At 42.9% G+C, this 17,958-nt stretch overlaps 1 protein-coding gene across 4 annotated transcripts in view; it reads left to right on the top strand.

Annotated features, from left to right (window-relative positions):
• Positions 1-10,460, top strand: part of TMEM117 (transmembrane protein 117) — a 233,798-nt gene extending 223,338 nt beyond the window's left edge. For 3 of the 4 annotated variants that reach the window (XM_066591722.1, XM_066591720.1, XM_066591721.1), the window contains 2 exons: positions 510-639; positions 7,002-10,460. In XM_066591722.1, the coding sequence (XP_066447819.1) occupies positions 510-639; positions 7,002-7,636 (765 nt within the window). In that variant the 3' untranslated portion in view covers positions 7,637-10,460. The remainder of the gene's footprint in view (positions 1-509; positions 640-7,001) is intronic. The other variant, XM_066591724.1, reaches the window with a different exon arrangement.
• Positions 10,461-17,958: the final 7,498 nt, after the last annotated feature.

Genomic DNA, 17,958 nt, shown 5'->3' with positions numbered 1-17,958 from the left:
TCATTCACATCTGTCTCTTATTGGTGTTCCCATTCGCTGTGAACAAGGGCCACAGTGACCCATTGTATCATCAAATGAAAGCAATAAGAAGACTATCATGCTGATATTTTAAGTGGCGCTGCAAGTGGCAAATGTCACCATGTGATTCTGTTGTATTATACTCCTGTACTTGTCTCTCATTCTTTATTAGTAAGGGATGAAACAGGCCAGAAACAAGTTTGGCCCTCCATAGTAGCTCCAGTGGGCCCTGTAGAATACAACCTCATTTGAAGTTAAATTGAAGCCATTCGCTTACTGCTTGGGTCAACTATTATGGGCTAATTTACAAATACAGTATTGCAGTTTAGTAATGTTATGGCCTGTGTGTAATGATAACAGCATAGATTAGGATAGTTAAAAGTCGGCAAGTACACATTCTGCATACATTTTGCTAGCTGTTGGTGTGTGTGATTTAATTTTGGAATCGTATTACACTACACATTTCGATAAACTAAATGAAATTCTTCCAGGACTGGGAATTTCCTCACTTCATGGGTGATGTGGATGTCAATCTCCCTGGTTTACCTACTTCTCACATGCAGTTCAGAGTGCCATACTGCCATAGGATATTTAAGGAAGAATACCATATACATATAACAGGTATGTTTCCAGATTGGGGATGATATCATAATCTCATTGTTTTAATGTAATTTATGCTGTTACCTGCAATAGTTTGCAATGTTATGTTTTAATAACAGGTTTTTCCTGTTATCCATATTTTTAATATTTGCAACAGATACAACTGTTTGTTCTACTGTACATTTCCAATCGTGACATGTTGTACAAAGTCTGGCCAAAATGTCTATAGGTTTGAATCCCATTCTCAACTCCCACTGATGAAATATGTTCCTCTTTTAATTATAAAAAATATATTTTTGAGAAGCAGAATAGGTTATTGCAGTAAATTGGATGCACTTTCCAAGAGCCCTGAAAGCCATGTTTGACTAGTTATAACAATGTATGTGGTATAAATTTTGTCTATATACCTACAGCTGATTGGTGAGAGTGAGGGGGAGCAGCAGTTCCCTCTCACTAATCAGCTGTTTGTACAGGCGCTGGGCACTGCTATGGATCGGACCTGCATTCTTTATCACACTGTCTGCTTTATAGCAGGCCAGTCGCCCATCTGTTCAACAGCTGATTACTGAGCCCCCTGCAGCTCGCCCATCTCCAGCAATCAGCTGCTATACTGGCCGCTCTGCTCTCCTGCTGTGCCTGCTTTTTTTACCCGAATGGCCAGCAGCTCTGTGAGAAGGATTTGTGATCCTTTTCAGCTGCCAGTGGGTTCCAATTTTGGCATGTTCGCTCTATAGGACGCACTGACTTTCGATCCCAACTTTGGAGGGAAAAAAGTGCGTCTTATAAAGAGAAAAATATGGAAATAACCAATGTTCTGCCATCAAATGCTGCAGCTTGTTTCAAATTGAAATGTGAAGTCTTCATTCTTGTAGTATTATGAAATATTGATTTTAAATTGCACAACTTCTTTAAATCTGTTTAAGAAGACTAAACAAAGATATTGTGGGGAATACAAAATTGTAGGATTATGCAGTTTAATGCTTTATTCTGAGACCCCACATTAGAACTGACTGTAGACAGAAATATTTACACTCTTCCTTTGTTTCCAGTCAGTAGAAACATGATCTAATACATAGCCTTACTACCTGTCTGGTCCTATTATTCCTGCTGAGATACAGGAAAATAAGGATGTGTGTGACAGGCACTTTCTTCCCTCTCCTGTTGAAATAACCATGGATCTTCAGCCTGTAGTCTGTCTGGTGACCCCTATACACTTTAGATCAGGGGTGCTTAACATGCTATCCAGGGGCCACATGTGGTCCAGTTGCAATCTGTGCAGCTCCAATCACCTGGACACAGAAATATCTATCCGTGGCTGCTCACTTGTAGTTTCCATGTCAGGGTGAGGAGGAGAGGCACGTAGCAGGGAAAGAGAAAGGGCCAAGGACTAAGGGCTCATGTCCACGGGGAAAATAGGATTTAGGATCCGCAGCGGATTTCCTGCATGCGGATCCGCATCCCATAGGGATGCATTGACCACCCGCGGGTACATAAATACCCGCGGATCGTCAATAAAAGTGATTTAAAAAAAAATGGAGCATGAAAAAATCTGGACCATGCTCCATTTTCATGCGGGTCTCCCGCGGGGACGGCTCCCGCGGGCTTCTATTGAAGCCTATGGAAGCCGTCCGGATCCGCGGGAGACCTAAAATAGGAATTTAAAGCATTTACTCACCCGCAGCGGACCGCGAAGCTCTTCTCTTCCTCACGGCCGCATCTCCCTTGCTTCGGCTCGGCGGATGTGCCCGGCGCATGCGCGCGGCACGTCGACGACGTGCCGCCGGCGTCAGGAATTCATCCGCCGGCCGAAAATGAAGATCCGGCCGTAAGGAACAGCTGACCTTCGCCGCCCGCTACAGAAAGGTAAATGCTTTTAAATTTCTATTTTCGGCGCTCATGTCCGCGGGGCAGGAGGGACCCGCTGCAGATTCTCCATGTAGAATCTGCAGCGGATCTGATTTTCCCCGTGGACATGAGGCTTAAAGGTGCACCATGTAGTCATGTCTGGGTCCCCTATATATTCGGACAAGCACTAAGGGTGCACTGTGTAGCCATGTCTGGGTCCCCTATATATTACGAGAAAGCACTAAGGGGGCACTGTGTAGCCATGGCTGGGTCCCCTATATATGAGGAGAATAAAGTCTTTTGACTCATTTAACTCTTCAGAAATGAGTATATGAGTTAGAGGCATTGTACATACATGCAGCTCTCTCTATTGTTGTTTATAGGTCATATAAAATGCCAGGCCGTTACCTTCACATCAATCATCTACAATGGAGAGCCATATGCATGGTTTCCTCTTCTATGGAGTGCTGATTGGGGGAAGGTGACCCCCCCCCCCCCCCCTCCCTATTCTCCAAATAGGTGGAAGTTGTAGTAACATAATATGTCAGGCTGAAAAAAGATATATATTCATCTAGTTCAGTCTGTTATTGCCCCAATGTTGATCCAGAGTTAGGCAAAAACCCCAATGAAGTAGAACCCAATTTTCCTCACTTAAGAGAAAAAGATTCCTTCCTGACTCCAATCTGGCAATTGGAATTAGTGGCTATAACATGTAATATTATAATGCTCCAGAAAGGCATCCAGGAGCCTCTTAAACGCTTTCATTAAATTTGCCATCACCACATCCTCAGGTAGAGAGTTCCATAGTCTCACTGTTCATACAGTAAAGAACCCCCTTCTAGGTTGGTGTAAAAATCTTCTTTCCTCTAGACGTAGATGATACCCCCTTGGTACAGCCACAGTCCTGGGTATAAACAGATCATGGGAGAAAATGCTGTATTGACCCCCGATATATCTATACATAGTTATTAGTTCGCCCCTTAGCTGTTTTTTTTCTAAACTACATGAACCCAATTTTGATAACCTCTCTGGGTATTGTAGTCCATCCATTCTGTTTATTACTTTAGTTGCAGGCCTTTGAATCTGCTCGGTACTGATGCCCAAAATTTAATGTGTGGGCTGAACATTGATTTGTAAAGAGTAAGATCAATGTGCTTAGCATGTGCCCCTAGACCTCGTTTGATGCATCCCATGATCCCGTTTGCCTTGGCAGCAGCTGCCTGATACTAGTTACTCCAGTTAAGCTTACAGTTAACTAAAATCCCCATGACCGTTTTGTCCAGTGGTTTCCTATTTAGTGTCTTGGAAGTTGAACTTATTTCGTTTTATTATGGCATATACCATAAATGTCACAGATGGGGATACAATAGTAGCCCTTGAAGTGCTTCAGGATGGCAATGTGGCCCTCAGACCAGACAAAGTTGTGCACCCCTGCTTTAGATGGTCATCAATTACTATCAGAATTGTCAGGCTCAGTCAATCAGCTGTCTATGAAATTACACTGGGATGTAATGTAACAAGAATAAAGTTGGCTTGTAGCCATACATTTTGATCTTTTAGTGTCTGATTTCTGTTGGGTTGGGTTCACACGGACTGATTTCTAGCGGAATTCTCGTGGATTGGCCGCACTGAAAATCCATGAGAATTCCGCTGGAAAACAGCAGCCTGCATTTTTACTGCGGCCAACTCTCCCCATAGAGAGGAGAGAGGCTACTGCAGAAAAAAAAAAGAATTGACATGCTGCGTCTTTAATTTCCACGCCATATGGCCGTTTCCACACAGTTTGGCTGCAACGGATTGGCCGCAGCGTGTGGACCTCGTTCCCCTTAGCTGGCTAAACACTGTAATTCCGCAGCAAATCTGTCCCATGTGAACTCAGCCTTAAAGGAGTTGTCCGGCCACACAGGGTAAAAATTTTTATAATGCTGCTGCTTCCCTTTCAGTAAGGATAGTAACAGACAGCATACTAGGGCTCAAACTGACCGGCAGATCAGCTGCAATGTCAGTTTATTACCTTAGACTGATCTTCTCTGCAGTTTTCAAAGATGGCGCCTCTGTGCTGCCTTCTCACATGCCCTGCGCCCCCCCCCCCCTCTTGTGCGCGCTCCCGATGGTAGTAAGACATGAAAAGGCAGGATTTCCCTCAGCTCACGTCCTAGCCCCGCCCACGACACGCCCACCTCTATTGAACTGCTCTACAGTCCTCCCCGCCCAGGCCCCGCCCCCTGCTAAAGTAAAGTAAAACATTTCCCCACACACACATGCCCTCATAGTGCCCCTCTCACAATGACCCCCCTCCCCACACTTCTGTCAGCCGGGTCAATGCACATATACATCACTGCACCCCCCCCCCTTCCCCTGCACACATCCATCCATCCATCCATCGATCTCTCCCACTCCACACCCCCCCCCTTCCCCCGGGACTTCTGTCAGCCGGTCCGTGCACACCACACACACATCACTGCCCCCCCCCCTTCCCCTGCACACATCCATCCATCCATCGATCTCTCCCACTCCACACCCCCCCCTTCCCCCGGGACTTCTGTCAGCCGGTCCGTGCACACCACACACACACATCACTGCCCCGCCCCCCCCCCCGTGCACACATCCATCCATCCATCCATCTCTCCAACATTTCTCCCCTTCTCCCCTACTCCCCTTCTCCCCTTCTCCCCTTTCACATACTTTTAAAGTCCCGACGGTCCCGACAGCGGCAGGCAGACACTCACTCCGCTCTGGTATATGAAACCAGGAAGTGAGTGTACTGCGCATGCGCCGACCGGCGGCGCGCGTCCGCTGCGATGAAGAGGTAAAGAGCGCGGTCCCGGCAGAAGAAAGAAGGACTGCGCATGCGCGGAAGGGAAGAGGAGCGTTCCAGCGCCGACGAGAGCTGCTGCCGGCCCGACAAGAAATGCAGAAGATTTCTTGTCGTAACCTGGGACGACCGAGGGTCAACACAGGGGGGGGCACCCCTAAAGGTAAGTCCAAAACTTCTGTTTGCTTCATTTTCCATGCACAATGTATATTACAAAGTGCATGGAAATGGGCAAACAGAAGTAATGAGACCTGATGTTTCTGGCCGGACAACCCCTTTAAGGCAACATTGCTTGTTTGAGACCCTATAAGACCTTCTATAACACTTGCAAAGACTGACAAAATAATTATATGTCTGCAGTGACTATTATAACGAATCAGTTCTTGGAACTCAGTATTGCTACTAAACATTCAGTCATGGTTTTTTTTTTAAGTATGATTGTAATGCTGGAAAAAAGTGGAAAACGTGCTGTAAAACTGCAACATAACCTGACTGATAGGATATGGTAGGGTTTTCTAAAACGGTGGTAGGTACTGAAAACCTACACAATTTTGTACGAATAGAATTTCTTTAAATCCCATTTAGAATACTAATAGAACACATGTTAATTACCGGAGTGACACCAATGAGGCATGACACCTGGATGAAAATACACTTCAAAGAGTTTAACTGGGTTCCAGTAAATAAAGTTTAGTAGAGAACAATAAAAAAGCAAATGCTTATGCATTTTGTATACCATATTGGAGCCAATTCTTCATTCTATTGCTACTTCAGGTAAACCAAATAAAATAATTCTTTGTTATCTCCCAGCACAGGACTACAGAATAATAGGACCTGACAGCAGAGCGATCAATCAGAATGTAGCTTCTCTCTCCCACACATACTCTACAAACATTCAACTGCTCACAGTATAAGCATACCGTAATGGGAAATACAGTAGTGACTAGTACAGAATTATCCTGCAATGTTACTGTAATTATTCTCAAAGGTACTTGTTCGGTTCAGTTTTACTTTAACCCTTTCCAATCCACTGTCTGACATTTAAAGACATGATTTAAGGCTGTACAGCTCCGGTGTTGGAAGATGTCCGTCGGGGTTCTCTTACTGTATATTGCCAGCTTCTCTGCTGTTGGAGTCTATCCAACATGTCACCTTATGCAGTACTGGCTTTAGCCAGCAGATTGCGCCGTTGTATAATGGCAGAAAAAGAGCAGGCCCCCTAGGAAAACCAGGATACAACTTGGATTGGAAGTGGTTAAAAAACGTTGGGGGTCGTTTGTAAATGCCTTTACGCCAGAATTCTAGTATAAAAAACCCTGAAACTTTTGCGCTAGTCCCACTCGTGCAGAAATTTGCCAGTTTTTAGTGTTTTTGCACCAGCCTTGCCACTTTTCTGAAAAGTTGTTGGGCCTTTCAGGAGGGGGCGTTGCCACCTCAGACCAACAGATTTATGTATAATTTACACCAGAAACTGGCATAGATTATGCCACAAATGTACGCCATGTTAGTCTTGCCATACATTTCTGTGAAGACTCAAGCAGGTCCGGGATGCGCCTTATACATATAACGACGTTTACCTCTCCATGTTTTCGGTGCATTGTGCATTGAGAGAAATTATGCTAAACCCGGCGTTAGAAATGCCAAAATTAGTACATTTCCCCCATTTGTGTTTAGTATCTTTATGGATATTTAATTAATATTTTCATTATGTTCTTCCATGCAGGTAAATGGTTCAACTATGGCATTATATTCCTTGTATTAATCCTTGATCTCAATATGTGGAAGAATCAAATCTTTTACAAGCCTTCTGCGTATGGTCAGTATATAGGACCTGGTCAGCAAATATTTACAGTTGAAGATGCTGAAAGCTTGCGAAATCTTAATCTGAGTACCTTATCATGGGAATGGCGATCAAACAGTACTGACCCGCATACTAATAAAAGTTACGTTGATGGAGATATGTTCCTACACAGCAGATATATTGGAGCAAACCTGAATGTAAAATGCTTGGCTTTCATTCCAAGCCTTATGGCATTTGTGTTGTTTGGATTTTTTATTTCATTATTTGGGCGATTTCAGAAAAGTGAACAAGGGATGGAGAATAAAGATAAATCTTACAAGCGCATCAACCGAAAATCTCCTTCTGAACATAGCAAGGAAATGGGAATGACCATAGAGAACCTTCAGGCTGTTGTAGAGGAGCCTTTATGCCTACATGATCCAACACTTCTAGCTCCAAGGACAAAAGAAAATGAAATACTGTGTTACCCTCCAGCAACAGAGGCAGATAATCTTTCTTCTTTAACACAAGCGGAGCCAGCTGCAGACATTGTTCCTTATGATGATCCGATTAGTTAACAATGTTACAAGAATATATTGCAATAATATATATAATATGTAGAGATGTGTTCTTTTACCTTTTGTAATAATGTTTACAAGATGTTCATAGGTTACAAATTAATTCGGTGCTCAAAAACTTACAATCTGCACATTTTTATATTTTGCTATATGTGCCTATATATGACATTCCTTAAAAGAAATATGTCAGGTTAGATAGCCTATTACTGATGTGGAAGGCTATTAAATTGTGATACTGAAACCACAACCACGCCCTATAATGGCACATATCCATAAATATCTTTCAATGTCACTCATTTGAAACAACTGGATTTATCAAGAGGTTGTATGAGATTGAAAAAAACAGGTTTCCCTCTTTAAGCGAAGTCAGGCGAGCGTTTTTTCTTGCGTGCACCTATGTGCGCAAAAAAACTGCGTCTGATAGAACCATTGGTTCCCTATGTAATGTTCACATGTCCGTCTTTATACAGGTGCGAAATCATCGCAACTGCAAAAGGTAGGACATCCATGCGCCGGGAAGGTCTGTGCAGCAAGTAAAAAAAACCCAGCGGGTAGTCCCCTTATTACTGAACACTGTGACAACACCGTCACAATGTTCAGTAATGATGGGACTCCCTGTGGGGATGAAAGAATCCCCCATCACAGCTGTGGCAGAGGATCGCGATGTTCTCCCATTGCTTTCAATGGGGCTGGCGCTACTGCAGCCGACCCATTGAAAGCAACAGGATGCAGACAACCCCTGCAGTGATTTTTGGGGAAGAGCTTGGAATATATGCCCTTCCCTGAAAATCCTCCCTATCTGCTATAAAAAAAAAATATATATATATATACACAGCACCTTTGAATTCAATGAATGGCTGAGCTTTGCCTCTGATTGGCTGAGCGATATGACCAATCATAGGCAGCGCTCAGCTGTCATTCAATGAATGGCTGAATGCTGCGTGTGATTGGCTGAGCACTCAGCCAATCAGACCCAACACTTTCTGGAGGTGGGGATTTTGAAATCCCCGGCCAGCATAAAGTGCTTTAGAGCAGTGCCAGGGACCAAGCGAGAAGATGTGCCAGAGCACCTACAGCAGCGGAAGGTGATGTATATATATTTTTTACAGCAGCTAGGGATGATTTTCAGGAAAGGGCTTATATTTCAATCCCTTCCCTGAAAATCACTGTGGGGATTGCTTGCATCCCACTGCTTTCATTGGGACCGGCAGCAGTAGCGCCAGCCCCATTGAAAGCAATGGGCATGGAGCTTCAGTCACTCGCATTTTTAACATGCGTGGAGCGGGGTTTCTTTTGTGCACATAGGTGCACAAAAAAAGTGCTCATCTGAACGAGCCCTTAAAGGGAACCTGTTATCTTGTTCGACCCCCAAAAATACTATGTAGAGATGAATGGGAAATGCGTTCACAGAAGGAGTCAAGCTTCTGTTGCACATGAACGTCACAGGGACACAGTTCTGGAATGGGGAGCCTGATGAGTATGAAGCCCTGCTCTTCGGACTCCCCGTTCCATCACCTTTGAGTCCTATAGCTAACTATGTGATGACTGGTTCCTTTTAAGAAATAGGGCCACTCTAGTCCTTGGAAAAGCCCATAGACTAGAGTGGAGCTGTTTCTGGAAGAAAGGAGCCATGGTTTTTTTAATCTTTTACAACCCATTTAACTCATTTCAGGAAAGGCTTTTCAAACCGTTAAAGAAATGCAACCATTTAAATGACATAGTGTACAGGAAATGTAAATATACGGCTGAAAAGGATCTTGTGCTTGAGGTACTCTGGGTGGAAGCTATTGCTACTGTATCACAAGCAGGCAAACTTCCATATCTAGTGAAATATGTCTGTCATGACATATTTGTTTTAAGAAGCAGGTACACATAGACCTTCTAGAGAAGTACATTTTATTTATTACACAGCAATGTGTCCATACCATTCGAAAAGACCAAATGTTCCCATTTTATTTATTCATTTCTGTAAAGCTTCATGGAAAATTTTCAGTTAATTTCTTCTAGATTTACAGCTGTCTGATGGGGCCATTCTACCCAGTTTTGATGTGCACAAAAAATGTAATAACCTTTCTAGAGACATCCAGACGGGCTCTCCCCATCACAAGGCATGCTGTTTTTTTTTGTTTGATTTCTGTTTTGTAGCCACACCCAATACTGTATATACATGGATACCCATGGCAACCATGTATAAACCCATTTATAGTGGAATATATTTTCAAAAAGAATGCAGACTAGCATAGTAGTTGATGAAATACAGAATACTGTACACATGGGATTAAAGGGGCTATCCAGCCTTTAAAAATGGATGACCTTTCCTCAGGATATACCATTAACCCTTTCCAATCCAATTTTGGATTCAGGGTTTCCTAGAAGGCTTTCTCTTTTTGCTGTTGTACAACAGTGCCATCTGCTGGCTAAAGCCAATGTGTGCACCAGAGAGGCTCCAACAGTGAAGTGACTGGTAAGAATACCCTGTCGGACATCTTCTGACACTGGAGCTGTACAAGCTTCAATCAGATTGTAGGAAGACGTCAGACAGTGGATTGGAAAAGGTTAATATTTGATCAGTGGGGGTCTGCCACTCAGGATACCTGATGATTAACTGACTAAAGGGACCACATCTGTAGCAGAGACTCCGTCTCCACAGGTCCTACAAGCATGGATGTTGCAATTATAACTAGGGATTAGAGATGAGCGAACGTACTCGGATAGGCACTACTCGTCCGAGTAATGTGCCTTATCCGAGTACCGCTGTGTTCGTGCTCAAAGATTCGGGACGCGCTGCGGAGCGGGGAGCTGCAGGGGAGAGCGGGGAGGAACGGAGGGGAGATCTTTCTCTCCTTCTCTCCCGGCCGCTCTGCCCCGCTCCCCGCTCCGACTCACCTGTCAGCAGCGGAGCGCCCCGAATCTTTGAGCACGAACACAGCGGTACTCGGATAAGGCACATTACTCGGACGAGTAGTGCCTATCCGAGTACGTTCGCTCATCTCTACTAGGGATCATATAAAGTAGGTGCAGGGGGCAATCAAGCACACCTATCTCAGGTGGTTAGGCGAGTGGTAGTATTAACCAGCACCAGCTAGGGGGCGCATTTTATTCTTGCTGTAGGACTCCCTTATGTCTATTTACGCCTCTGTCTTCTAAATGCAGTACTGTATATATGGATGGAAATTACTATCAGGTAGTAATAAATAGTACAGGAAGTGTAAACTATTCTATTGGCTGTTATAGGTTATGCTATATAGGTCTCCTTGAATTAAACTGAGTCTTATACTGTATATTTATTGTACACAAAATAGTTACTTTTTCTAGATGTGTGCCTTGATTGTAAAATATTTTTATAAGCAATATTTTAAAATGTATTTTTAAGATCTTTTTCTGTTGGATTTATTTTTCCTCATGATTTGCTTAATACTTTGGCAAAATAGCAATATAATCGAACAGACTAGCCGTTCCGTTTGGAAAGTGTGTATAAGCCATTCATTGTTTGGTGAAGTGAATAGAGCTTAGCAAGTAGTGACATACACCGTGCCGTGTGCGTTGTTTCCTACATGGAAGTGTTCAGAAATAATGTAGTTAAATCATTTTCTGGAAAGACTGTAGCTCTCTCCATTTATGTGCATATAATATGTACGTAGTTACTGATCATTGTGTTATTGTTACAAGTCTAATGTAATGTTATTAAATGGAAGTCTAGCTGGATTCCCAGGTAATGTACGCTTTGTGTAAGGTGTTTAAGAACATACTTTCAATATCATAGTACAACATACAGTAGGTAAGACTTGGCATCCATAATGGCATATAATGCGTTAAGTGAAATGTTGAACAAAAGTGTAAGTGCCCTAATAAAATTCTCAAAACTGAGTACACTGACAAGCCTGGTCCCATTATTGTAACTTTTAGAACTGAATAAAATTGAGCTTATTGACTTGTAGCAGTTCCAGATTGTTCTAAGAGTCTTGAAAGATATTTCAGGTTTCTCCAAATGCACCATTCATAGGAATCAATGTTTTCATACACTAGCTTTTATAAACCATTAAAATATACATGATATATATATATATTCTTTCTACTTCCACTCTCCACTTCAGGCGCCCTCTACAGGAAGATGATCATAATCTTTATCGCCAACTTAATCCGCAGCTTTTCGAAGTACAGGGTAGCTCGGAGAATACTCCCTTGGGCTCTTTTCTTCTAACGTCCAATGTCCACGGGTGGATCTGATTTGCGAAATCCGTATGGGTCACCCGCAAATCAAGCCACCCATAGGAATACATAGGCGTCCGCCAATGAAATAAAGCATGCAGGATTTTATTTGTGGACCTATGGTACGAAAAAAAAGTCACAGCATGCTCCATTTGACTGCGGATCCCACACGGACAGCTCCTATTGACGTCAGTGGAAGTCGTCCAATTCTTGGACGGTCAGCAATTGAATTGCAGATGGGCCACGGATTACACGGGAAAGCAGGAATTAAAAAAACAAAACAACTCCTCTGCGCATGTACGGCAGCCGGCGCTTCTGCACACATCCACAGTGAAGAAAAGAGAAGACCCGGATGGGTAAGAAGAAGACTTGGCCATGAGCAGGGTCTGATTCAGCTGCGGGCTCCCTCATGCGGAATCCGATCCGCCCATGGACATGAGGCCTTTGACCACAAATAAATGTCTGCCTAGTCAATGAATACATGCTTAGAGTTAGGAATTATAAATGTTATCTCGAGTAGTGTTAGAAAACGATGTTATTTAAAATGGGAAGTCGTTAAACCTCAAATTAAAGCAAACAACCTAAATTTATGTAATGTCCATTAACGTATCAAATATGTTAGAAGAAAGGGGCAGCTGGAAGGGAGTATGACTGCAGAATCTGACTACACATGGTTTGTTTGTGGCCTTTAACAGTGGAGACACTTAGGTGTGTAGATACAAATAGTGGGATACTTTTAAGCAGAACTACAGCATCTACCATATTTTCGTACTATTAGATGCACCTGACTATAGAAAGCACCCAGGCTTTAGGCAATAGAAAATAGAAAAAAAATGTTAAACTAATGTCCCTAACTTGTAGAGTAGTGTCAGTTGTTTAGTGTTGGAAAGTAGAAAGGGGATTCGTATTTTATTATAATAGTATTTCAATCCTCAATAATAAAGGGGTTAGGAGGGGCACAACGGAAGAGGGATGTTACACTGCTCCTTTTATCGCAAGCATAGAACTGAGGACAGATGACAGCCTCCCTTGAGATGCTGGGAGATGTGGTGCGTGCTGCTCTGTATGAAGGTGAAGACACTGGGTATCACTGGCTCTTCACATGTACCTTTTGTAATGGGAGTAGGGGGCTCATTCAGATGGGCATATTTCTGGTTCTTGTGTCGTCCATATATTCCACAGAAAGCATAATGACTAGAGATGAGCGAGCATACTCGCTAAGGGCAATTACTCGATCGAGCATTGCCCTTAGCGAGTACCTGCTCGCTCGGAAGTAAAGATTCGGCTGCCGGCGGCGGGCAGGGAGCAGTGGGGTAGAGCGGGGAGGAACGGAGGGGAGATCCCTCTCTCCCCCCTGCTCACTGCCGCAACTCCCCTCTCACCCGTGCGGGCAGCCGAACCTTTTCTTCCGAGCGGGCAGGTACTCGCTAAGGGCAATGCTCGATCGAGTAATTGTCCTTAGCGAGTATGCTCGCTCATCTCTAATTTGGACCCATTATACTCTAGAAGCAGATTGGTGGTTTGTGTGAAAACAAAATCGCTGCCTATCCTCTTCTCATTGCATCGTACATGGTCCGTGCAGATCAAACAGCACATGGATGGGTGTTTCTCCAGTGCAACACAGGTACGCATGTCTGAACGAACCCTATGGAGTTCTCCAGCACTGATGAAGTGTTCACATGGATTTTCTCTTTAGATGGCAATCCTGTGTTTTTAGCCAGATGTTCTAATAATGCTTGTTTTTAAACTGTAATGGTGCTTGAGGGCCACATACTGGTATATATCTTGCTGTACACTTGCACATTCATTCATGTCATCTCTGTGCACTGAGAGTTCACTGTGAAACCGGATGTCTGCATTCCTGAGGTATTACAGCAGTGGTGTCCTCTGTCCACTTTCTCTCCATTAACTTGCATATCATCTTAGTGTGTAGCCCTTCCTCAGAAATGCTTCAACTCCAATAACTGCCCATTAAATAGCATGGCTTCCTCCCATGATTTAAATGCTATGTGTAAAAGGTCAGCTTAATCTCACTGTTGCAGATTGCCTCTGTGCTGGAGAAGAGAGACAAGATTCAGCAGACCAAGAGGTATAAGAACAATGGAGAGAAACATTTAGGCAGTTCCGGCAGGTGGGGTAGGTTAGGATCAGTCACTCAAGGGTTATTCAAAGTGAAAACTCAGCTAGGCTGTCGGGGTCTAGGAGAGAGGAGTTGCATTTTACTGAACAGGGAAGGGGGAAGACCATTCAGACTATGAGACGCAAAGGCACTATAGCAAGATTTATTCTTGCAAGAAAATGCATCTTATGGTTAGAAAAATAAGGTAGTTTATCGATTTAAGTGCAAATTGATTACCATAGTGAGTTTACTCTTAACCCCTTGAAGACTTGACATATTTAATTTATTGCATTTACATTTTTTTCACCTCCACCTTTCAAGAGCCATGCCCTTGTATTTTCCATTGGCATAGAGCTATAAAGCTTGGTTTTTTTGGTGAGACAAATTGTATTTCTCAATGGTATTATTTAATGTGCCATAAAATTAATATTGCATAAGTTTTTTTAAAAATGTAAAAGGGTGGATTCTTACGGTGGTATCCTACTCCAGCAAGGTTATCAAGAATGAATAAGAGATTCCGGAGACTTGTTGGAGAGAGTGCGGCGTGAAGGGCACTTACTTTCACATGTGGTGGACGTGCCTGGTTATACGTACCTTTTGGAACTCGGTGTTTGACTTTATTTACTCTGTGACTCGCCAGTTTGTGTCCCCGGATCCGGCACTGGCCCTCTGTTTGCTGAATACCAGTAAATTGTCCCCCTTCTATTCGTCTCTCACCTCGCACATCATTCTTGCATCACGATTGACAATCACCAGACATTGGAAATTGAAAGAAGCCCCCTCTATTCTGGAGGTGAGAGATTCAGTAAATCGGACTTCCCACCTAGAGGAAGCCTACTCGCGTAGATTTACCACCAAGCCCCCACAGTTGTCATTCTGGGCAACATGGTTGGACTACACGGTGGCCAATCCTCTGTAATTGGGGCTCGTGAGGACTGGGGATGTGCGTGACATGAGATGCAGATGGAGGAAATGGCTCGGCCCAGATACGGACTTGTCTTTCTCCGCTAGAATCTTTTGCCAGAACTGCCCGCATGATGTCCCTCCCCTCGGCTACAGTTCTTGTCATAATCTTATTGGCTTTTTTTTTTTTTTCTTCTCCCCCTTACCCTGAAGTCTGATCTGCTAGTAATTTGTCTACTGTCAATAGTATACTCGACATCGGAAATGTACCTCCATTTATTTACTTATTTGTTGTTTGTCTGTTTATTATTCTATTATTATTTTACTTTTGTATGTACGCAAAATTGCTTATAAAAATACAATTATTCAAAAAATTTAAAGGGGTGGATGAAATAGAAAAAAAAATCCTGCAATTGCACCGTTGTTTTAGGATTATGTTTTTAGAGCCTGTACAGTAAAAAGTACATGTTTATTCTGAAGGTTTATACAATTGGAGCTATACGACATTTATGCAGTGTTCTTAGTTTTTTTTAAGTAGTAACACTTAAGGCCAGTTTCACATTTACGTCAGAACATCCAGTTGGAGGTTCCTTTACAGATCCAGCTCAAAATACCAGAAGAAATTGTTTCTTTGTGTGTCTATAGGTTTGTTTAGGTTGTTTTTTGGGAGGATTCCTGATAGGGTAGTTGCCCTGAATGGTGGATTTTTGCCTCCCGGTGGCCTAGGCCACGTTATTACTGTTGCAGATTGTCTCGAAAAATTCTCAGAGGGTTACTTGCTCTTTTATCATATGTTCGCACTCTAAGGTAACCTGTTTCTATATTTCAGGAGACGTTGTTTACTAATGATTCATTGATTGTCTATATTCAAAATGTCAATAAAAATTGATTTAAAAAAAAAAAAAAAAAAATACCAGAAGAAAAGGCACCACAAGCAGCGCTTTTCTTCCCAAAGCCTGCCAGTTGGGCGGCGGATGAACCCCATCTGGCGCTGTTTGTTTCTGTCCAGAGACAGACCCGTTCGGCCACGGAGATTCCCTTTTCCTGCTCCCTGAATGGAGAACGAAAGCAGAATTTCCGACACAGATGTGAAACCACCCGTAGAATCTTTTTTTTTTTCTTTTAAAAAAAGAAAATTTACGTTTTGTCCCTATATTCTGATACCCATCAGTTTTTGATTTTTCTATCGATAGCACTGTGTTTGCAGGGCAATATGCTGTTCGTATTTGTAGCATTTTTGGGTATATACAAATTTTTGATCACTTATTACATTTCTTTTGGGTAATGGGGTGCTCAATTTGGCATTGAATATTCTTTTCTTACCATGTTCAACATGAGGATAGCTAATGCAATATTTTTAAAGTTTGTACTTTTACAGAGACCGTAATATGAATTATAGTTTCTTTGGAAATTGAGAAAAAGTGTTTTTTCACACTTTGAATTTGTTCCAATCTGTTATATGTCTAGCTAATAGAGGGGAGTCCTGACTGAGTGACCCCCCCACTATGATATCCATATGCTTTATCAGAGCATATGGACAGGAGTTGCTTTCATGGGACAAACCCTTTAGCAAGAAACTTTATTAGGAGTTAACACAAACAAGAATAATATACAGAGATATTTAACACCTAACTTGGTTTGAGAAAATGATTATTGGAAATTATCCTCTGCAAAAATGTATATCTACTCTCATTCGTGGTATGCGCAAATGTTTGTTTGTTGAACAAGTTCAGTACTAATCATAATAATCTTCATTTATATCGCATCAACATATTCCACAATTCTTACAAAACAGGGGGAACAGATACAAAAAACAAAATTACAAAAACCACGGTTACATGTAGCGATCAATTGATGGAAACTATTGAGGGTCCGACTCCAACGAGCTTACATACTACGAATAATGGGGTGATACAGAATGTATGGGAGGTAGAGATGTGCACGGTATGGTGAGGTGGAGAGTGAGGGATGCTGTACACAGACAATGGTCAGAGTTAAGCCGTGTGGTGGCTGAATCTATATGACTGCAGGGGGCACTTGATTACGGCTAGCAGAGAATGCAGTCCATAGGACAGGGAGCATGTTATCAGGGGGTGTACAGAGGGGTTTGGTTTACAAGGATATGGTATGCCTCCCTGAAAAGGTGTGCTTTTAGAGCACACCTGAAATTTTATGTGTCAGTACTGTTAAAGACATGTTACTATGTGCCATCCATAACAGTTAGTGGAACGAGGGTGGTGGTATTACATCAGCCTAGTCCACTTGGCTCTGCTTTTAGTTCTGTTCGCCTCTTACCTGTCCCTGCAAAAGGTCCCTGTGACATTGTCTCTTGGATATACCTCATTGGGTCCTTCAAAACCACTCTGATGTGACTTTTAAAAACGAATAAAAGTAACTCCTGCGCTCAGGGTGACCCGTACAGTACCGACTGTGACTGCCTAAGAGATACACGTGTACGTCTGTGGACCAATATAGTCCGTAGAGCATAAAGGAAAGGCAGAGCTCTCTGTAATAAAATGAACATGTATTTATTTATACATTACTCCAGACATCAATATAGTGCAATGCGTTTCGGAGCTGGAATGCTCCTTTCTCAAGCACAAAATGACGAGGTTCGTGTCGCTCTAGAGTTCTCTTCAATTTTACATTCTTAGTCAGTTACTCAGGGGAGTGCAAAGCTCTCATGGAACCCAAGGCTATGGTTTTACTCTAACTGAAATTTACCATGATAGCTGTTGGATAGACAGGGATTTAAGCTGGCTGTCCACAGGCGAGGTGTCATTGTGAGATCTGCAGCGATAAATCGCACGTGGAGCTCGCATGACACGCTTTCCACAGGATTACTATAGAAAGCATGGTCTACTGAAGACGAGCGGAAAATCATAGCGATTTTCTCCTTGCATGATTAAAATCATGGCATGCCGCGATTTGCCACAATTCTCCGCAGTGAGCCGGTGTATATAGGCTCATTGTAGAGACCCTTTAGTGCTCCCCATTCTCCCTTGTGGCAGAATATCACTAGCGATATTCTGTCGCAGCCGTGGACAGGCGGACTGACTTATTCTTATTTATACAGGGAGACTGTGATTGG

This window comes from Eleutherodactylus coqui, chromosome 2, assembly GCF_035609145.1.
Source record: "Eleutherodactylus coqui strain aEleCoq1 chromosome 2, aEleCoq1.hap1, whole genome shotgun sequence".
Lineage (NCBI taxonomy): Eukaryota > Metazoa > Chordata > Amphibia > Anura > Eleutherodactylidae > Eleutherodactylus > Eleutherodactylus coqui.
Note: the sequence above shows the minus strand (reverse complement) of the source record. Positions and strands in the feature narration are given on the sequence as shown.